A 23,587-nucleotide genomic window follows, 5' to 3' on the forward strand; every position below is an offset into this window, starting at 1 on the left:
TCGACCGTTCAACCGCACTGCTCACCGGCGGCATTATCTCACTATTTGGGCTCCGATAGGCTTCTTCCGGCTACTTAGGCTCCAGAGAGTGTTCGTCCAATTATACCGCAATTTCTCTTACCAAACTTATTATGATTTGTGAATCTGTTCTATGATCTTTCTTTGCTTGGAATTTTTATATGGAGTTTATTTGTTTTTAATTAGCTTTGCTTCACAGAAATGGCATTTAGAGGACGTGGACGTGGACGTGGTGGCTATGGAGGTGGAGGTGGAGCTGCTTCTTTTGCAGTTCAAGAGCCTCACATCCTTTTCCCTGTGAGTCTTGATATTGCTGTATTGCTTTCTCCTTGATTATCTTATATTGCAAATCTTCAGCTATTTCAGTTCTTCGCAAATATGCATGTTAAGTTATCATATGGTTCTACAGTCTGAAGGAAGGACAGTAGGTGCCCTTGTTTGTTTGATAAAGGGAAGCCCATTTCTTGAAATATTATTTGATGTTCAGTTGATTCAGGGTGGGATTTGAAACCATTTATGTGGTAAAACAATTCACAGAATCTGTGTCCAGACACAAATAGAAAGGAGTGTCAAAGTGCAATTGCTAAGCTTATCTACACGGCCATTAATATCTGTCCTAGGGGCATCTTAGTTGTAGCAGCTTGAGGCAATAGAGGATGGCCAGAACCAGCACAGGCCAACGGTTGGAGGAGTTTTCTGGTTGTTGAATTCCTGCTGGGCTACTTCAAGTCCTTTTAGTTAATTCGTTTTATCATTTAATTCTTAGTCCTAGTAGAATCCCTTTTTTTAATTTCGGTTTTTTAGTCAATCCTATGGTCTAGTAGGATCTTAAAGATGAGTTGTTTTCTGATTTCCTGATGATTGTTGTTTAGATATGTAGATTCCCAATTGAAGTATATTTGTTTTTGTTAGTTTAGAAGTTTTATTTTTCAAAGTCTATTGAAAGCATTGTACCCAGGACTATTGTGGCTTTGGATTTGGCCACAGAATTCTTAAATCCTGGATTTTAGAATTACATGTTTTGAAATCCTGAATTTATAAATTTTCTGTTTGGCTTAAAATAAGAATTTAGTTGGAGAAGACAATTACTAAGGATTTTGATTTTGAGATTGAATCCAATTTATAATTTGGATTGGATGTTGGGTTTGGTTGTTTGGATCTTAATAGATTGATGCCCCATCTGGATCCATCAGGGGGCTATATAGGTTAAAAAACAACATAGCCTTATCCCAACTAAATGGGTCAGCCACATGGATCCTTTCTCTCCAATGAGCTCTATTCGATGTCATACATGATACGAGCTTAAGATAAGTATGCCTTTCCTCACCACTTCTCTTAGGCCTTCCCTTGGCTCTTTTAGTTCCTTCAATCTGAAGCAAATCACTCCTCCGTACTGGAGCATCTCAAGGCCTCCGTTGAAAATGGTCATGCTACCTCAAACGACTCTCTCGTATCTTATCATGAATAGGAGCTACTCCCAACCCAGCTCTAATATGATCATTTCTTACTTTATCCTTCATAGTTTTGCTATACTTCCATCTCAACATCCTCATCTGCTACACTTAGTTTGTCTATATGATGCTTCTTAACTGCCCAACATTCCACACCATACATCATAGCCAGCCAGTCATATGACAGTCCTATAGAATTTTTTTTTAAGCTTTAAAGAAATACGTCGATCACTCAACACTCCGGATGCAAGAATTCAACCCCTGAAATCCACAACCCAAACACACCCTAGTATTATCTCAGTCAGAACAAATATTTCTGTTGTTATGGTTTTGAGTTCTGTAAATTTTATATCTGTAATCAATCCAAATTCTCAATTTACTTATAACTTATAATTTCAGTGTGGTTCTTCAACTCCTAGTTGCATTATTGCCTATCATATTATTCTGCTAAATCTCTTCAATTATACTAGCCAAGTGATTGTTCTATTAGAGTCATCAGGTCTATACCTGAAAACTGACCAGAATTTCAACATGGCCTAATTGATCCCCTTAGATTGCAAGAGAAACCAATCATTTTAGTACTGCATGATTGATTTGAATCTATGGCTGCAACTCTCTCTCTCTCTTCTCCATGATTTCTTGTTTCTCTCTTCTCTCGGTTTTCTATTGTAGACGTTCTATTTGCAATTTTTTTTTGGTATTGCAAGTAAGTACCAATGGACTAGCCATTCTTTACTGCAGAAATTTTTGTTTTCTTTCCCCAATCCACGTGGTTGATATTAAAAACTCTAATCGATTTTGGGGTTATAAAGACCTATTTTGATCTCTAATTGAGATTGAAGGACAGATTTGTTTTAACCTGTATTCATGTTCTTGATTTTCCCATATGATTTCTTGCCCATTGTTCTCTTGATTTTCCCATGTGATTTCTTGCCCATTGTTTTCTTGGTTTTCCCATATGGTTTTTTTGCCCATTGTTCTCCTGGTTTAACCCTGAAATTGAGTCGTTCTCCCATCCAGATTAGGGTTTCCAATGGTAATATCAGAAAGCTAAAAGAACTATTGCGTAAAAGTAATAATCGTATTTGTGCAGATTGTGGTGCCCAATATCCAAATTGGGCATTGTGACTAATTCAAGTACTTGGAGTTTGGAGGGTCCAATTAACTCGTTCACAAATCGAGGGAAGTGGAGTCTAGTAGGCGTACACCACAGTTGTGTGGTATGGTTGACTTAAATTTTGTTTGGTTTGCTTGTTATTGTTGAAATATGTTAATGTATGGTGATTTGAAATTGTGATCATGAGTGGTATGTGGGTGAGTAATGTTTAGTGAAATAGTGATCTTAAATCTTGTTTTGTATGATGTATAGTTGTGGAAGTGATACCTAAGGGCTAGTGATTATTGCTTGGATGCCTTGGCATGAGTGTTGGCATGTTTTATTTAATACATGTGTGCTTAAAGAGTGAAATTGGAGAGAGTGTTTGAAGTTAAATAGACTGCACCTTATTGGTAGAGAGTCATAGCCACCAGAGAGATAGAATGTTCCATGGGGTCGCAGAAACATCTATAGTCACAGAGTGGGTGACAACAAAGTGTGATTGTAGTGGGCTGTGTTTCTCTCATTCCATGTCTTCGCAATGTCCTCCTCTCTTACTAACATTCTTCCGTCATCACCCTTGATACACCTCACCTAGTCGAGATCTCTACTCTTCCTTTCTCTCATCTTTGCTATTATATATATATATATAACTTTTTCCGCTTCCGTTGTGTTTAGGTTGATATAGAGATCTTCGTATTTCTTCTCCCTAACCATCCCCTCAATCTTCCTAGCTTCATTTTTGGCATCATAATAGCTCTTTTTATCCTCTTTTTCTTTAGTCCTTTGTCATGTCTTAAAACTTTCTTTCTTGGTTTTAATGGCTGCTTGGACCTTTTGCTCCACCACTAAGTCTCTCTAGGGGCTTGACGACTACTCTTCGCTTCCCCTAGCACATTTTTGGCAACCCTATTAATACAAGTCATCATCTCGTTCCACATCACATTGGTATCTCCCTCAAAGTCCCACTTTCCTTGTTTGACCACGTTATCAGTAAATGTTTTGAAGGATTCTCCTTTTAATCTCAACCACCTTATCTTAGGGTGTATAGGTTCCCTCCTCCTGCCCTTCTGTATACTGAGGCACATAGTCCTTACACCTCCTTCTGTCTGCCCTTCTTGTGAGGAAGAAGTCTATTTGGCTAATCACATTACATCATGCAAATTCATATCATGCTTCTCTCACACACTTACATACACTGCATTATAGTACAGTCATGGATCCCTCACCTTTGACTCAACTTCTCTGTTTCTTCTTAATTTTCTTTCAATTCACTGTTCTAGCAGCCCTAAGACTCATTAAAATAATATAACATCATCATATAAATAATACCAAAGAACAGTAGGGCATTCCCAATAATACAAATATTGATAAAGTATTCATAGAAGTATAAAAATAATTCTATACCATCTAAATATCAATAACATAATCATGACGTGCATGCGGGGTGTTAAAGATATTGTATCGGTTAGTATCAGCGGATACAAAAGGATACTTAAAACCTTGTTTCTACCCAAATAAAATAAAAGATTAATAAAAGGGCGTACCCAGTACACGAGGCTCCCGTCACTGTGGGGTCTGGAGAGGGTCATAATGTACACAGCCTTACCCCTGCTTTGAGGAGAGGCTTTTTCCAGAGACTTTAATATGTGCCCACTTGGTCACAATGGAGCAACCTTACTGTTATGGACAGCCTCTTTTTTTTTGTTTTTTTAAAATAAAAAAAGAAGAAAAAAGATTACATATTCACCCAAAAAAAAAAAAAGATTGCTTGATTATCCCAATATAGAAATAAATAAAATCTTATATATCCTACTGAATCACAACCAAATTCTGACCCGGTTCTCGGTCTGGGCTTTTAAATGGGTTCGGTCCATTCCGCAAAAGTGATACTACATCAAGAATTCAAACCCCTAGACAAATATTTATTCCTCCATTCTGATAGACTTAATTAACATAAACCGAAAGAGAATAGGCAAATGTATTCTGCCCAATTTAGCAGTGAACCTAAACTGAACTTCCTTAGACTCCCACATGACTGGTCCGACTAATTTTAAAATAAAAACTACCAACCCCACTAAACAAACTTAAAACCCCTCTACTTCATTTGGGACCTCTTTTGATTAGACGACCATGGGTCCTTTTTGCTTTCTTGGGCAGGCTACGTGACTTTCTACGTGGAGGTATGTACAGTAAAGTTCTCATCTTGGCTGGCAGCCTGATCGGTAACTTTGGACATCCATGAGGGTTCCTCATCATTATGCCTCCTGACTATCCCAATAGAAGTGAGTTCAATTATTCTTGAAGTTGTTGTGAACAAATAAATAGGTACAATAATAGTAACTATAAATGATAACAGTTAAGTGGAAAAAAAAGCTTTTTTTTTAATTAACTCAAACTGAGAAAAAAAAACCTTCATTCTTCGAAAAGACTAATGAATTATTATCTTAGTAATTTAGATAGGTTTTTCTTATCTGTGAAATTGCAGGAAAATGTTGAATTACCTGATGTTAATGGTGTGATAGAGGAGAAGACCTTGGTCTATTGGAATATGAGGTTGCTTAATTATTGGAAATCGTCTCCTTATTATATTGAAGAGGCAGCCCATTCAAGTAAGCAATAGGAACTTAGTAACTCCATTTATTTTTTTTAAAAATATCTTTCACTTTGTATGTTGATAATATATATTACTGATATGACTATTTTTTTGTACCTTACAAATATGTTCTTGGAATTGAATTTTTCTTTTAGAAATTTGTTTCAAAGGAAAGAAAAGTAATAATGTTCACTCCTAGAAAAAACAACATTCCACTCCTCATGTTTGGGTATCAAATTATCACTTATTTCATGAAATATACAGGTAGGATAGCTATTGTTCTTGATTTATTTCTTCCTTGAGGTATTTGTCTTAGAGGGAGAGGAAAAATCACTTTCTTTGTTTTCACTTGGCTAGTCTTCATTTTGGTTCCTCAGTTTCAAGTAGTCAATCTCAGGAAACTGAGGAAATCATGTACACAAGCTTTGCAAAAAAATTGGGTCTCCAGTCAAATGCTAGCCAAGTATCTGATTTCTATAATGCAAATATTCCTTTAAAATTTTACTCTGAGATTAATGGAGCATGGAAAGCTCATTGTCTTCTGAAAAGAAAACTTTTCAGACAACATATGGATCAACTTGCTGAAAAGTTAGCTAAACATTCTGTTGGACAGAAACATTTTCAAAAATATTTTTCTTGAAGTAGCCGAGTTTCTTAATATTCAATATTTGCTGTGTTTGGTATGCATTTTTGGAATGCATTCTAGGTCGATTTCGCATTCTCGGATGATAAAAATAGTTATTAACTATTTTTATCATCTGAAAATGCGAAAGCGACCTAGAATGCATTCTAAGAATGCATACCAAACGCTGCCTTAATATTCCATATTAGGTCTGCATCTTCTTTTCTCCATTTAAATTTTCTATTTTTCTTTAACTTTTCCAAAAAAAAAAAGGTGTTTCTTTTAAAGAAGGATCAGTAATATAGTTTCTCCAATAATTAAGAATTCCTAAGAAACTTTGCAATTGTCTTTTGTTAGTAAGAGTAATCTAGTTCTAGATAGGGTAAAGTCCTACTAGAAGCCAACTGATGCAACATCAAAGAGCCACATCCGTAGGAAGAAGAAGAACCAGCCCCACTCCCACGTGGGGCCCATTAAGTAGTTAATTAGGGTTGGCCCTTGGCCCCATCCTTAGTTTACTTAGTAGTTTGTTTAAATTTTCTATACTTAGTTTTATTTTTATGTTTTTAATTGAATTGGTTCAAATTGGTTGCATCCAATTTGTTCAATTTAAGTGAAATGATCCTATTGGCTGATAGGGTCTTAAATCGTTTTGGTTACTTAGGAATCTTTTTAATTAGTTGTTTTAAATTAGAATTCCTCCCCCTTACACGATTTTAGAAGGGAGATTACTTTGTAATTTTATTCAGCCAAGGAATTCTATTCCAAGGCTGAATCGAGCTTGCCCTTTTGGCCCTATTATATATATTAATAAAAAAATCAGAAGAAGATTAGCCTCCCAAAATCTTGACTGAAGTTTGCTGCCATTGTTGCTGCTGTTTTGTTCTTCAGAGAGTGTTGCATCCTTGTGGTTCTATCAAGGTGGAAAGGGTAGGTGGATCTCCTACGACTCCTTGCATTGAGACGATCGGGAGGATCTCCAACTGAAGATGATTCTATGACTTCTATCATTCTCCTTGTTCAAGCTTGCTGCCTTTGGAATCTACTGTAAGATTGAGCTTCAATTTCTGTTTCAACCCTCCAATCACTCCCCCAATCGATCCCCTTTTATTTTATTTGAATCCCATTAAGACCCAAACCCTAAATCACAGATGCTATACTCCCAGCTAAGGGTGTCAAAACCTAGCCCGAACCGTTAAGACCGACCGAAAAAACCCAAACCGAGCCTTATTGGATTGGTTTTGGGCTGGGGTATGACGGGACCGGCTGAAAACTGAACCGCACCGGACCGACCAATAACAAACCGAAAACCGAACCGAACCGAATGAAACCGATAAAAAAAAATTGAGTATAAAGTTACGAATAATTGAATTGATTTCAATATTAGTGAGCAAATTTATGGTTGTAAGGGGAATTGTTACAAATCAATGAATATGAGGTTGTGAAAATAGGGAAATTGATTTGTAACAATGCTTCTTCCATTGATCTCCTTTTTAAGTATGGGGCTAATGAAATATTTAATGTAGTTGAAAAGAAGAAGAGAAGAAAATAGGCACAAACCGAACCTAACCAGTTTAAAAAACCCGGTACCGAACCGAATCCAAACCGTTATCATAAACCGAAACCGACATGAAACCGAAACTGAGCCGAAACCGAAAAGTCCTTATTGGTTCGGTTTTAGTTTCCCTAAAAGCCCCACCGAAACTGGAAAAACTGGCCCAAACCCGGACTGAACCGACCGATTGACACCCCTACTTCCAACCATCAAAACCTAACCAACTACACTCGAGTCACCCTCTCACTGCCTTGAATACTCGATCCAACTTGCAGCCCCATTCTCCCACTCAAATCCTAATCCTCATTGTCTCTGTAAAACCCCGAAAGCCCTAAATTTCTGTCTAGACCAATCTAACCATCAGATTCCCTCCCTACTACAGCCGAACCTTCATCCCACTGCTTCTAACACTCGGCGAGAAGCCCTAGCCCAAACTCCCACTCCAAACCCTAAATCCAACTCTTTTCCTAATTCCCAAAACCCAAAACCCTAACCCTAATTTTCTGATTTTTGTTTTCTCACTCAAACAACATCAAACCAATACCATTAGTTTCCCTTAGACCTGCCTAGCTTTATCATCTATCATACTCACCTATTATCTTAACCTAAACCCTAGAAAATGACCTAAACTTCAATTCTGCCCTATTGCAACTGCAGAACCAGCAGCCCCTTAGTTCCTTTATCATTAGATCCTGGATATTTGGCCTCCAGTAGGTCCTTTGCATATCTAGAGCAAATAGGGTAAAGTGCTAGTAGAAGCCAATCAAACAGGACCTCTGAATCTGCTAGCCGATTGGGGCAGAATTGGGTAGTCTAGGTTAAATCTAGGGTTAGGATGAAGGTGATGTGTAATTGTGATAAACAGTAAAGTTGAGCAGGTATGTAGGAGTGTATTGATGTAGGTTATACAAGATTTGATGAAGTTTGAAATTCCAGAAAATTTAGGGTTCAGTTTTTGGGTTTTGGGAAAGATAAGAAATATGGGTTTTAGGGTTTAGAGTGAGGATTTGGCCTAGGGGTTCTAGCCGAGTGTTAGAGGTACTAAGGGGAAGGTTCGACTGTAGTTTTAAGGATTTCTGATGGCTGGTTAGGTCTAGGAAGACTTTAGGGTTCTTAGGGTTTTATTAGAGATGAGGGGATTTAGGGTTTTGAAGTAGGAATGGGGGCAGAACCTAGGATTGAATGGAGGGGGTGCTAAGGGGAAGCTGTGATCCAAATATGAGGGAGTTCTGATGAAGGATTGATGTTGGACAGAGTTAAGGGTGTTTAGGGTTTATGAAACTCAAATAAAAATAAAGGGGAATCGATTGGGGAAGGGATTAGAGGATTAGAAACAGAAGTTGGATGTCAATCTGCAGCAGACTCCTCTGGCAGCAAGCTTGAGCAATGGAGAAGGATAGAACGACCTTGAATGGAAATCCTCCTGGCCGTCTTGACGCAAGGAGTCGTAGGAGATCCACCTACCCTTTCCACCTTGATAGAACCACAAGGATGCAACACTCTCTGAAGAGTAAATAGCAGCAACAATGACAGCATTCATCACACGATTTCTTTTTGGGAGGCTAATCCTCTTCTGATTTTTTATTAATATAAATAATAGGGCCAAAAGGCCAAGTTCAATTCAGCCTTGGAATAGAATTCCTTGGCTGAATAAAATTACAAAGTAATCTCCCTTCTAAAATCGTGGAAGGGGGAGGAATTCCGATTTAAAACCAGTAATTAAAAAGATTCCTAAGTAGCCAATAAGATTTAAGACCCTAGCAGCCAATAGGATCATTTCACTTAAATTGAACCAATTGGATGGAACCAATTTGAACCGGTTCAATTAAAAGCATAAAAATAAAAGGAAATATAGAAAATGTAAACAAATACTAAGCAAACTAACTATGGGGGCCAAGGGCCAACCCTAACTAACTACTCAATGGGCCGCACATGGGAGTGGGGCTGGTTCTTCTTCTTCCTACGGATGCTGCATCAAAGAGTTTCAAGAAAATCTCTTAGTTTGAAATTATATGCTCCTGTAATTTAAGACCTGTCTGATCTAAAACTACTTCAAGAAAATCAATTGTAGTTTTTTCTACTTCAATTTTTTAGAGCTTAGGATAATATTCCATTTTCTAAGAATTTGTCACAAATAATTTTTAGATGCTTTCTCTGCGATTTTTGGTGATTTGTCTCCATGCAGCCTGGCTTCTTCTTGCTTCTGCTTATGTGTTCTGCCCAAGGTTCAAAAACTCGTCTCGAGGTGGTGTCTCGACCAGGTCAAGATTCTCGAGATCTTGGTGAGACAGTGCATATTTTTTTTGGGTTTTGGTTTGATGTTTCGGTGGACAAATGTCCATAGTTGACTCTGATACTTTACGAGAAGCTTATTTTAGGCTTAATAAACACATTTAAATCTTCAAAATGTAAAAAAAAAAAAAAAAAGCACCCAATTTTGTGCTTTGGATTTGCACCCTTGGTTGGTAGTAAACGTCGAATCCTTATGTAATATTTGCCTATACACATTGTTTAAGTGCTATGAGACGTAATGGGCAAATAAAACAAGGAAATTATGCAATAACGGATGAAGACACATGATATTGAATAATTATTTAAGAAATAGTTAAGGACTTAAAAGTAAAAACTACAAAGTACAGTGATGAGTGAACAATGCATATCAAATAGACACCCAAGTACAGTGAACAATACATATGTCATAGACACCATAGTCTTCCATGTCCCAAGAATACAATATTGTGAGTCTGTGACTATCTATTGATATGAACTATGACATGCTGGATCAAGTCCACTCATGGTCCAATGGAACCGATGTGCATTGTCTTCCTTTTGCATGACATATGAATGCCACATCATAGTGTTCGAGAAGAAACTAGAGTAGTTTCTTCTCAAGCAGGTTGAGATATCTGAGATTTTCGAGACTTCGCTGAGATTTCAGTTGAGTTTACCGAAACCATGCAAATTTGGGTCTCGTAAGAGAACTCGTCTCGACCAGGTCGAGATTCTCTAGTTTTCTCAGCGAGTTTTAGAACTATGGTTCTGCCCTAGTTTTTTTTTCCGAGGACTCTGGTTTATATATTACATCCTCTTTATTGCTGCTGATTAAAGTTGTGGCTTGTGATTGTGGTTTCTTGATTAAAATTTGGTTTTGATTAACCTGGTATTTTTGAAACACCAGTACACCTCATCCAACCATTTTATTTCTATAATATTTTGGAGTCAGTTCTGCTGTTTAGAATGAGTACTTGATTTTTGTTCAAATCCAACTTTACTTCTTTGATTCTACTTTATACCCAAACCTCCTTCCTTCTCCTGAATGATATTTCAAGTAAACATCTGATCTATCACTAAATAATTCCATTGCATTCTCACATTTTCTCTGCTTAAATTTATTTTCAAGTATACATCCTTGAAATCATGGGTTACTCTTTATGAATGTTACTTTAGATGGCTGAACATAGCACAGCAATTCTAATCAATTTGTTAAATGAACTTAAAATGTAGTTTGAATTTCAAACTGAGTTGCTGAACTAAAGAAGCATGAAGAATCATGTCAGGTTTAATTTTATACCATGTTTTAATTTTCATGATGACATAATAGTGATGATGACTCCTTGAATTTTGGTGTTAGGAAGCCAAGAAGCAGACATAGAACGGTATTCTGACAGGGGCAAGCTTACTAAAACAATGAGGCGTCCTCCTCTATCACAGCATTTAAAGCTTAGTTCTGCTTATTTCCCTCTGGAACTTATCCAAGGTTTGTAGCCTAAAGGAATTTAGTTAGGTGAGGTGATATTGAAAAGGATGCATTTTACTTTGAGTAACTATTGGTTCTCATTTCCTTGATCAATTATTCTTGAGATTGGTCACTTGTCAGGTAAAAGTCGAGCGCAGCATGACCATAAGAAAGTGCGATGGAATCCAGAAGCAGGTTTGATGAGAACTGGTTCTCTTAATCTTTTCCTCATATAGGGTATATATTTATTTTGGGCTCACTATTTCTTTGGCTAGTGTTAGCTGTGGCCTATATACAGGCATCATGAGCTCTTCCTATACACCCAAATCATGTGCATGCAAACACAAACAATCTTGTATTCATGTCAAATGTTACTCTTTGTGGCTGATGTTTTATTATTTAGTTTTGAAACTCTCCACTGAGTAGGAGTGGCAATACCAGGCACAAACATGACCTGTTAAATTCGTGTTATGGCTGGTGGTTTTGGGTTTGGGTCAATTTCGGGTCGACATGACAATAACAGGTCACCATAGTCTTTCATGTCAAATCCACTACCCGGAAAGTGACCTGTCTAATCATTTTATTTAGAAATTTTCTCCTTGTATCATGTTTATATTATTTGGTGTCATTTCATGTTGTTTCATGTCATCCTGAACACAAACATTCATTTAATCTTTTCGTGTATTTTTTTTTTTGTGGTAATCTCTTGGTGTGTCATTTTGTGTTTGGGTTTGGAGGTACTTTGGATGACCCCACATGACCCGTTTAATTTTCAGGCTCTGTTCAGGTCTAGCCATTTGTGTTATATTCATGTTTTTCCATCAGAACTGACATGACTGACACATCCCCCCCCCAATTGAGGATTGGCACTGACCTTTTTTTTTAAAAAAAAAAAGTATCCATAATTAGTTTCTTGGCATTGAAACTTCCCTGCCATTAATTTTGTATCTTCCATAATTTATCCCCAGGATTAATTGAGGATTGGCACTGACCTTTTTTTTAAAAAAAAAGTATCCATAATTAGTTTCTTGGCATTGAAACTTCCCTGCCATTAATTTTGTATCTTCCATAATTTATCCCCAGGATTATTTTGTCAAGTCAGAGATCTGTAGTATATAGTTTTTTTCTTTGGTACTTTGGAAGCTAGAAATAGCATGAACAATGTATTTGCAAACTATAGTTTTGGTTAGTTAGTTGTGATATGATCTCAAGATTTATACATCTAACTGAGCTGGATGAAAAATTGATCCTTTTTGGTTTTTTATTTGATTAGATTAGATAAGCTGCGAGGAACAGACAGACCAGCTACGCAAAGAGAATAAACAAGCATAGCCTTCCCATAAACCAAAAAAAATTATGCCCTTCTAATGTTCAAAAGACCTAGTTAAACTCAGGAGGAGGAAAGAACACATTGTATAACGTTGTTTTTAACAATTTTTACTATCACCTGAGTTGGAACAGTACGAATACACCAGATTACAGACTGTAAATTATGATACAATCTGGGCTTCGAAAACCCTGGTTTAGATTGCTTATGGGCCCACCGAGTATCAGAATTTTAAAAGGTAAAGGTAATTGCAATTTGGTAAATAACCAGACTTTTATAGCCCTACTTGGGATGACAAGAAGGAAAGGATAGACGGGGAATTGCTAATTAAAGGAGATGTACCATATTGGAATTAACACAAAGTAAAGGATAGAACAGAATTAGAGTAATTATGAGGGGGATTTTTTTGGAAAAGGAAGCGATAGGGTGACATTTTTAACATCCTGTCACCACGGTCTTCTTCCTTTCGTGAAAAAACTAGAAAAATCAGCAAGAGTTTGGTAGCTTGCGTAGGGTGACATTTTTAACATCCTGTCACCACGGTCTTCTTCCTTTCGTAAAAAAACTAGAAAAACCAGCAGGAGTTTGGTAGCTTGCGGGTGAGAGAACTCTCTCACACGAGTTCCAATCAAACTGAGATTTCAGGTTAATAATCCTCACCAGCACTCTTGAATCCAACCAATGGACACCGGAAATAGTAAATTGAACATAATGTTAAATTACTGAATTTGTTTCAGGTGGAAAACTGTAAATTTGATCTAAATTGGGCCAGATATCTCATGGACTTTGCAACGTATTAACTCCAAACTCTGCAGGCAGAATCGCCCTTAGGTAAGGAACACTCATGCACAATTTCAGGAGGAAAGAAGATAAGTTGATACGGATCGGCCCAACCTATTTTTGACTATGTTTACCGCCAGAAACAGCGTACACCAGTATCGGAACGATAATAGAAAACAAAGAAGAAGAAAAGAGCAGAACAAAGGGAGGGAAAGGAAAAAAACAGAAGAAATAATGAGGAAAGTAAAATCACATGCAAGGGGAAGGGAGAGAGAAAGAAGGGAGCACGCAACACTCACACCATGAGTTCCAACCTCAACATTCAATCTTTCATTATCATCAAATCTGAAAATCTTGATTGAGTTACATCCATATAAAAAAGAAAATAAAGACTCATAATCTCACCCTAAAACAGAAATTAACTCAACTAAGAAAACTAATTCAACTCAACTAAGGAAACCCTCCATAGGTATGCTGTAATGGAAGTTACCTGTTACAAATTGGACTCTAATAAAGTAAACCAACAAGATACGGAAATAAATTAACAATAAATAAACTAATATCCTATCTAGATCCCCCTTGATCCTGGTTTTAAGGAAGCCAGTAATCTCCAATATCATGTGTTGGTTTGGGTCAAAATTTGGTTCAATGATGAACCAGACCAAACCGCAAGGACTCTATCTTTCTCTTCCTTCTTACTGCGAACCGCATCAATTCTCTCCGGCTTGAAAAACTCATCCTCTAGTTTTGTAAAGTTGAGGAATGAGCTTCAGATCTTTCTTTTTCCCTGCAGTTGCTGTTGTTGAGTGCTCCACAACTGAAAGTAGAGAAAAGAAAGGTTACCGTACCTGATCCTGTAGTCTGGGTCTTCCAACCACTGTTGTCCTATACCCATCTGTGCCTTATGAGCTTAATTTTGATTCATCTAGTTCCTTTGCTACCAACCCGTCATTGCTCTTATTGGTTACAAAGATGTGGTTTGTGGTATGGTGTACTCCTGCATGCCTTTTATGCTCCTCTTTGACCCATATAGATTCTGTTTGCTACTTAAATCTGCACCAGTTCTATTAATATCAAAGATGTGGTTGGTGGTATGTTAGAAAATACAACCTATCATAGTTGTCCCTTGGATGGGAAAACACAACTGCTATGGATAAATTTGTCTACCTAATTTGTTTATTGGATTCTATAAGGTTCTAATTGTGTTTCCTGTACAAAACAGAAAGGCAAGCTAACCCAGAAACCCTACCTACACTTTTGCTTCTTGGGCTGAACCATTAACTATGTAGCTGACTGCAGACCTTTGTGATATTTAAGTACACCAAGTTTCCTTGATTAAAGTTTGCTCATTATTGTTTCCCTCGAGGTGATCTTATGTTGTTATGACTTTAGAACTGTAGTTTCAGTCTAATAATCTGTTTAAAAGAACTATCGGAATTGGATCAGGTCTTTTGTTTGATTGTAATTAAAGAATGGCTATTCACATGTCAGTGTGGTTGCTTTTTAACATTCCTTTGAATTTAAATTGATTGAGGCTAGTCTGTTCTGAAATCTGGAATCACAAAAATATTTTAATTGCTGCTCAGTTGGTAGTCAGGTGTTTTTCTTTTCCCCCTTTTTTCTTTTACCTCCTAAGGGTTCCTAGATCTGCAGTTGTAAAGGTTGTGATACTCAACCTTCATGGTATTTGATAACAATCAATTAAATCAGGCATGTCCAGCACTCTAAACAACAGTTCATTAAAAGAAAGGGCAGAAAAGAAGAAAAGATTATGGATAAACTGTGCATCTTACAGAGTTATACATCCCAAGGACATTCTAATGTTTTGACTATTGTGGCTCCTTATGAATGTCCATTTCAATTACGTACTTAAAATGGTTCTACCAAAAAAGGGGAAAATGGAAAAGTAACAAAATTAGAACTCTGAAATTATAGTTTGGCCTTTGCTCTGCTTTCCTGCTTCCAATCAGGGTTTGATCCAATTTGGTGCACTGCAAACTACCATTCCAAAAAAATTCATGGATAACAATCTGTGGCCTTTTACTTTCAAGGACACTTTAAAGTTTTGAGTTTTTTTATTCCTAAAACTATCCTAGTTTCTTATCCTTAATTGTAATTTGAATTTTAACTGAGCATTAGATCTAACTATTGAGAATAATTTACAATTTTGATCGTCTACATACTGGTGGATTTGTTCAATATCTATGCCTGTGATTACAATTATGAGCATTTTTACTCTGAGTGTTCTAGGAAATAAGATCGTCTGACTTCAAACTAAAAGGGCATACTTTGTGTGGCAGACTCACAGAAGTTAGATATCTTTGAGAAGCTAGAGCAGAAATTCCAGGTATTTAATGGCTAACATTGTCAACTGTTCTCTTACTCTTGGCTTTTAAAAATCTAGGTTGCTATTACTTATCAGAACGTTTTGAAGCACAAATTTTGTTTATATTACAACATTGTAGACTCGTTCTTTGATATTTATGCTGCAGCTTAAGGGGGAGTGTTAACAAGGTGTACCATATGGCTAGGGGTATTTTAGACTTATTGGTTCTTGTTTTATGTAGTACACTCTAGTTATTTTAGACTTATTGGTTCTTGTTTTATGTAGTACACTCTAGTTATGTAGTGCACTTAACTTTCACTTAAGTGGTGGTGTGTTTATTGTAATTACACCCTAGATAAAAGGAGGTGACTGTCATGTGATACAGAAATTGTTCTCTACTCCATTTGTTTGATATACTAGTCAACTTGATGACATGTTTACCAAGGGTTTGTTTCAAATTGTTTTTCTTCAAGGGTGTTCCAAGCTTGGGCATGACTGATATTTATGCTCCAGCTTGAGGAGGGAGTGTTAATAAGGTATATCGTATGCTTTACTATTCATTGAACTTACAGGATAGCTTTTCTTCTCCTCACTGTTTTTAGTTATATGTATCTTATCTCTATTACATTCTTTACATGTCTTTTGCAGAGTCATTTTTTTTTTCTTCTCAGTTCTGAAGTTCCCATAATGTGTTCATGCTTTTGTTGCTTCTCATAAAGGGCTATGTTTAGCTGAGAATTATAATCTTTTAAAAATCTTCAGGATAAAGATGAGAAAGGTGGGAAGGAAAAGAATGAAGACGAAAATGAGGATGAAGATGAACGAATAGAAGAGGAAGATGAAGATTTTAGTGATCCTGACGACTATGAACAGGTAAAAAGTTGAAATTTTGTGGTTTTTTGGTTTATTTGGTTTTGAGTCTCTGGAAACAGTCTCTCCGTGAAGCGGGGGTAAGGCTGCGTACAGTATGACTTTCCCCAGACCCCACATGGCAGGAGCCTCATGTACTGGGTACACCTTTTTTTTTTTGGGTTTTGAGCCAATAATTTATCTGTTCTGGTTGTGTAGTGAAATGTATTAAATGTTGCTCTTATGTTTGGTTATATAATATGATGCGTCCCTGTGATGCATGGACTCGGATAAGTACTGATACATATAGGATTAAGCCCTACTTTATGTTGTAGCTCCTTGCATTTTGTTTACTCTCTTCTCCTTGTCTTTTCACCATGCCTTCATTTTTGCTGATTCAAATGGGCTTTTAGTCTCCCCTTGCAAGCCAAATACTAGCTAAATAAAGGGGCATGGTTCAAATTCTTCCACTGTTGTGTACTTTAAAGGAGGCCACATTTTTTCATCATCTGGTTACTGAATGCGCAGTTGGTCTTTGTTTTCTCTGAAGCCTTGGGATTTTGTTCTAGTTGTAGAAGATTTATATTTTCAGGAGCCTGTGGCCCCATCTGAGCCATTCCTCTCAGGATCTAGATTCTAGATTCCATAAAAGCATCTGTCTAGAAATGTTCGGAGGGGGGGTTGCTAAGCAGGTTAAATTGATTGTCCTTCAAAATTTTCCTGTACCAAGGTTGGTTGAGGTGGAAGCTGGATTAGAAATGATAACCTAAGATTTTTGGATTAATCTGAGTATACAGGTGTTATTTTTATTGGCACTATGTCATCTAAAAAGAGGGTAGAAAAAGGGGGGGGGGGGTTAGGGAAGGGGAGACGAGAGTTGAACTTGGTTGGTTATTTGAAGCATTATAAAATTAGAGAGCGAAATAGAAACCTGTTGATCTTCCCAGCAAACTATTTCTTTTTGTCATTGACTTTACCTGTTTTAAAGCTACGCTTGGATGGGGTAGTGGTGGACCTGCTCAGCCTCATTGTCTTGTGCAAGAATAAATAGGGTGGGGATGAGTTTGTAGGATTTTGGATAGGATTAGAGGAAGGATTTCAAAAATTCTTCGCCTGACAGCACTACCTGGACATGATCACTGCAGTCTACTTCTATTTCTTTTTACCAACCTGGTTTGTTATTCTGTCTCTCTATCTCACTGTTATTGTCACTCTGGTTTTGTACGAGGGAGATCGCTAATGTGACTAGGCCCCACATCTGTTTATTGTTGGGGCCTATTCGAACAGTTGGATCCTGCCTGTGTATCTCAGCACACTCCTTAAAAGGGATGTTGTGCTGGCAATTTCCTGGTAACCCATTTAACGTCTATTGATTGGTGTTCTCTGTTCTTTTGCAACAACTCGCCCTTAATGTGTCGCAAAATTTGTGCAGAATGTTGATTTTGATGATGATGAGGATGATTTTAACATGGATGACGGCAATGATGGTAAGGGATTCTAGCCTGAGATTAAAGTGTGGTTGTTTTGCCATTCTTGTAGCAAATTAGTATGCTATTGCAAGATATTTTTAATCCTGTTTCTAATTGAGCTTTCAATCATTGTCAACTAGCCAGTTCCTGATGGTTTTTCTCTCCCCCCACCCCCCAACAGATGAGGCAATCTATTAGTTGCATGGCTGCCTTAGTTTTTTATTTGTACAGCTTGGACATGGGCAAGTTTTGGGACTCCCTCAACAGAAAGTGAAGCCAGAAGGGGAAAAATCACTCATTCAGATTTTTATCTAATTGGTTAAGTAACTAGCTACCTACACCTTAGCCCATTAAGCATACTTGTATCTATCTTAAAACAAAGATCATTCTTTAATCAATCTTTTCTTTATTTACTTGTATGGTAAAATAGAACTATCAAACTTGCCATGCTTTTTTATGCAGAATACATTCTTTTCCTCTCATGGCTCATGCTGGCTAAGCTTTTCAAATAGAAAACCCAGGAATGCGATATGGGTTGGGATCAGATTGGGTGAATCAGCCAATCTATATAGCAACCATTGTCCAGGTATTAATACGCCTTCCAAACTCGACCAAAATCCATTGTGTCAACCAATGTTTATCGGATCCCGCTTCATATCCAGAGATTTAAGTCACCCTCAATGCCAGTGATCGTAGTCCATTGTCATTGTATTATACCATCTAGTGGAGCTTTTCTATTATAATTATGGGACGTAGTTTTCTGTCCGGGAGAATGGTCTATGCCAGCGCTCCCTGTGTCTATCTCTTTCCTCCTTAAAACATAGGGGCAACAGCAGTCTTTTCATACGGGTTTGGAGAGAGATACACTCATGGGAGTGCTGCTGTTGGGCACACTCCCGGACAGTTTTTTTTCCCTACAATTATATTGTCAATTTAAAATTATCTTTGAAGGAGCATGGATGATCGGGTCATATCAGCTAGCTCTGAGTTAACATGAGATCAGCTGGGGTTGACCTAGACTATATTATATGATAATCCTCAATCTCCTGGATTCTCCCCACGAGGATCAAATATTGGCCGAGTAAATTTGGGGATTGGTGAACAACTGCTTGATTAGTTGGTCGGTGGCTTGATAGTAGAGTGCATGCTCCCAGTAGGTGACGGGATCAACTCTCTTGTTTTACATTTGTGCAATAAGGCACATCTCTCCTGACTGAAAAATCTCTTGTAACTGTAGTTAAAGTAACCATTGAGCTGTTGGATTGAATAGATAAGTAAAATTGGACCAAAAATAACATATCCAAATTATAAGAAATCTTAGAGAAGCCACAATTTGTCAAGAGTATGTAGGTAAATAAATTGTGAAGATAGTCTAGGTTTATGTTTTTAACCAAAGGAATTCTTTCGGGAGCAGCATGGGCTAATGAGGCAAGAAGGGGGGGGGGGGGGCTATTGGAAGTATCGAGAATTTATATTCTTCCTCAAATATATCAAGAGAGGTGAATGATGTAATTATTTTAAGACAAAAAAAGTTTTTGATCGGAATCAAACAGTCTTTATTATTTCAGTAATGGCACGAATAACACTTTTATCACTAAATTATAGCCACTTGAGAACCTCTCCCGCGCGGGATGATGTCCAGCGCACATCGTCTGGCTGGGGAGGCCTTGATCCACTTGCCATTGCACCGGGATGTGTGTGGTGGTATGGATCGAAGCCCCCCAGCCGCATGATGTGCGCTGGACACCGTCCCGCGCACAAGGGCGCTGGAGAGGATCTCGATCCCTACACTGTACATTGTGATTATTGCATATGGCGCAAATATGGGTTCGATCAAGATTTTTTTTTAGAGTACCAAAAACGAGCATGGCGTCGTTATGAACATAAAATCCCAAAGTATGGAACCCGAGAAAGAGGCTGACCCAACTTAAAATAGGATTTGACAGCGCTTCTATATGGTCTTAACATTCTTGCCCATGCATTATCCTCATTCTGCTCCGGCCCAAAAAAATAACACATGAGAGAACTTGGCTGAATGATCAAACTAGAATAACTCCAATCAGTTTCATGATTATTGTTAGAATCTAATTTTACCGACAGGCAACCCAGAGAAGTCAACCGAACCCCATCCGGCTTGATATTTGCCCACACTTTGAGCTACACTCCTTTGGAGCGTGTAGCACCATAACCAAATCCACGGCCGGACGTGGAATCTAGTATGCATAGAATGGTGGTGCTCAGCTGCTTGGTTGTCCAGTCATACAGGATTCTTGTTAGCCTTCAGGATTTATGGATGTATTGCCCAATCCAACATGTACACCTGCTAGAATTAGGATTAAAATCCTCAGCAATTCCTTGTGGTGCCTTGTAGTTCAAGGTCTGATAGCTCGACACGTGGAAGATGATTCATCCAAATGTGCAAGCTCGATTGACCCAATTTTTAGTTTTTTTTTTTTCTCTCTTTCTTCTCACGCTCGACACCGTTAGATGTCGTATCTTCCACGTGTCAAGGTCTCAGGCCCGAACTGCAAGGCACCACAAGATTAAGCCACTGCAGAGGATTTTTTCCTCTAGAATTAGGCCTTGGAATTTTTTGAGCTCTCAATTTCGTCTCGAGAAATAGCACGGAGGTTGTGGTGTATTGGTGGCGGCAATGCCAATCAAAATGACCCGTTCTTCATAGTCATTAAGGCATTCGAACATAAACCACTTGATGCTTTGATTTCTCAAAAAGGCATCCCCATGGATTTGAGGTACTATTTGTGCTTATGAGCAGCTGAAAGCTTCACTCACTTATTTTTGGAATGCACTGTAAGGTTTGGCAGCTCTATTTAGATCTTTTTAAGCTTAAATATAGATGGGTGCTCTCTGGAGAATCCTGGTCATGCAAGTACAAGAGGAATTCTAATATACTTGGATGGTGTTCCTGAGAGATGATTTTCCAAGTATCTGCCTGGGTATTCACAGAAATTTCTATGCAGAATTTGAAGCTCTATTTATCAGCTTGAAGTTGGATAAGGAGAAAGGAATTAATCATCTTTGGATTGAAAACCATTCAAGTGCACTAGTTATTTGTGTTCAAAATCAAACCATCCCCAGCTTGGATTTTTCAGCAGCAGCGGTTATATTTGAAGCACTTTTTATCTTCAATCTCTCGAGAAGTAAACTTACAGGTTTGTATCACAGACAATTAATTAGAATGTGGACAATTGGCCCTCCATCTGCTCACCTGAAGCCATCAATTGTATCTAAGATCTAAAAAACAAAAACATGTTTGCTCATATTACACTCAAATTAGTCCACCAATACATTTACCAAGGCTATTCCAACACAGTAAAAACTGAAATGCTGGTAGATTTGAAAAATTGCTAATTCGGTTTAGTAAGCAAGTACTGGAAGAACACTGAAACTTTTGACAGGAGAGAAAAAATTATGAACTCCTACAGAAAATTAGAAGCACACAAATCCTAAGGTATACCAAAGAACCAGCAGAGGAATCTGCACCACAGCTCCAAAATGGGCCTATATTGTGCAACCATGCTAACAAGCTAATGGGAAGGGATCAAAGGAAATGCAGCCAGTTATCATATGTATATTCCAAACATTTCACAAGACCAAAGAGACTTCAGTCTAATAAACAAATTTTGTTCTTTGTGGCCTCAGAACCCAGAGCAAACTCCAACATAAAATACAAAGGGAAACACCATGGTCCTAACTACCATGCCTGATGTGTAATGACCAAAAAGTGAAACATAAGCATGTTTAAAGGCCACAGTGAATACATTCCTGAAAGCCACTGTTAATAGAAAAAGATCTTACCCAAAATCTCCAGCACATAAAACCCACATCCTGTCAGCTTTTCCTTTTCAGAACAGAAAATCAGCAAATCTTCAACTATACAGCCAATCATGTGGAGGAACACTGCACCAAGTCAAAGAAATCACCAAGAAATCTTGTTCATGAAACATTTGCTTCATCCCATAACTCTTCGTATTAAACAATCATCCAGCTTGACCTTAAATCAGATCAGCCACATTCATTGGCATCTCATCAATCTGTGTACTGTAATATTGTTCTATATCCCTGAGAATCCTTATGTCATCACTGCGGACAAAGTTTATTGCAACACCCTGAAACCAATGACACCATTATTGTAAGTCGCATACATGCTGGCAATAGACAGCTCACAGAGGAAGAGAAAAGCATTACTCTAAGGTCAAATCTAACAATAACCAACCAGACAGATGGACTTAAGTCAGGGATTGAAGATCAACATGATTGCAACTGAAATTGCAACCTATCTTGGAAATTTTACTCAGAGAGCATCTAATGTGATGGTCATCTGGCACGTCACGAGAAAAAATAAGCAGAAATATCTACTGATTTTATGGTAACCACCACCTACGTTTGTGTTACAGCCCCAGAAACCTAATGTATTTGCCATCCAAGGCAGCATAGCATTCCATGTTTCACATCCCACGTTAAAGCCACATTATCTGGAGCCACGGACACAAGAAACCATCATTAATGAAAGACATTTCAGATTTACCAAATATCCTAAAATTTTACAAATTGAACAGTCCTAAATTTGATCAATTTAAAGAACACATCTATCACAGATGCTGGATGCCAACTGTATGAGAGTTACTTATGACTTGCAGATGGATTTATTAAACATTGTTACAACCGCTTATCCTAAAAGCTCAAGTTATCTTTAAGGGACAACAACAATGTAAATCAACACCCATGCACGTGCAGACCCCCCCCCACACACGGCTCTGCACGTGATGCCATCACACGGCACCGAGGGTACAAAGTGTAGGGGCACAGCAACACAACACAAACCCCTCGTACATACCAGGGATCGAACACCCGACCTCCTAGCTCTGATACCATGCTATGGCCGCTTATCCCAAAAACTCGAGCTATTAAGGACTACAACAATGTTTAACAACACACCTCGCATTACACCCCCCCCCCTCTCCCCAACACGACTCTGCAAATACATGATACAGAAATTGAATGCAGAGCAACTGAACCAAATACAGAGAAAAACTTGCACTGAGCAACCTAAGCTCTGCACTGTTTATGGCTGTTGAAGCATGTGAATTTCATGCACAGAATCCATTCCACAAAAGAGCATTCAGAAAGATTCAGCCAAGAGAACAGCAGTAACCAGCCCATCCCTAGTTTTGAAGATTCAGGCAATGATCCAAAGGGGCTCATCTATGAAACATTCAGAAACATCCATCACTGCATAAATATTAAGGTCTGGACAATCTACTCTCAAAACCCAATTAATGACCTAAAAAGCTATTATATACATAGCAATTTCAAACACAAGAGGATACTTGGACTCAGAACCCAAAAAATATGTAGAAAAAGGCTTGAACATAAAACAGTAAAATAAATATGAATAACCTATTGAAGACAAGTAGAAACACTTCTAGTACCCAGCTCAACAGTTTCGAATTAATTAAATGCTATCACATAACCAGAACAGAAAGAAGTTACCTTTCGTCCAAAACGGCCAGATCGACCTATCCTGTGAATGTAAAGCTCACGGTTGTTGGGCAAGTCATAATTGATCACCAAAGACACCTGAATAGACATAAAGCAAACATTTAAAATATTTAAAAAGTCAACTAGGGAGTTAAATCTAAAAAATATACAGAGGGAGAATGTATCCTTGTTTGATTTATTGTTTCAACCAAGACATAATGGACCTTATGAAGACATGCTATCGGGATTTATGCCATCTC

General features: G+C 37.8%; 2 protein-coding genes across 3 annotated transcripts in view; one reads left to right on the forward strand and one right to left on the reverse strand.

Annotated features, from left to right (window-relative positions):
• Positions 1-188: 188 nt before the first annotated feature.
• LOC122656046 (DNA-directed RNA polymerase III subunit RPC7-like) lies at positions 189-18,110 on the forward strand. Its single transcript, XM_043850475.1, has 8 exons — positions 189-315; positions 5,054-5,177; positions 10,970-11,095; positions 11,216-11,269; positions 15,482-15,528; positions 16,270-16,380; positions 17,789-17,843; positions 18,007-18,110. Exons 1-8 carry the CDS (start codon positions 220-222, stop codon positions 18,021-18,023), a joined length of 630 nt encoding a protein of 209 aa, XP_043706410.1. The 5' UTR covers positions 189-219; the 3' UTR covers positions 18,024-18,110.
• LOC122656045 (eukaryotic initiation factor 4A-3-like) overlaps positions 4,638-23,587 on the reverse strand; it is a 30,849-nt gene continuing 11,899 nt past the window's right edge. For both annotated transcript variants that reach the window (XM_043850474.1, XM_043850473.1), the window contains 3 exons: positions 23,340-23,426; positions 21,825-21,955; positions 4,638-4,651 (listed from right to left, as the gene is read on the reverse strand). In XM_043850474.1, the coding sequence (XP_043706409.1) occupies positions 21,842-21,955; positions 23,340-23,426 (201 nt within the window). In that variant the 3' untranslated portion in view covers positions 4,638-4,651; positions 21,825-21,841. The remainder of the gene's footprint in view (positions 4,652-21,824; positions 21,956-23,339; positions 23,427-23,587) is intronic.

This window comes from Telopea speciosissima, chromosome 3, assembly GCF_018873765.1.
Source record: "Telopea speciosissima isolate NSW1024214 ecotype Mountain lineage chromosome 3, Tspe_v1, whole genome shotgun sequence".
In the NCBI taxonomy this organism is placed as follows: domain Eukaryota; kingdom Viridiplantae; phylum Streptophyta; class Magnoliopsida; order Proteales; family Proteaceae; genus Telopea; species Telopea speciosissima.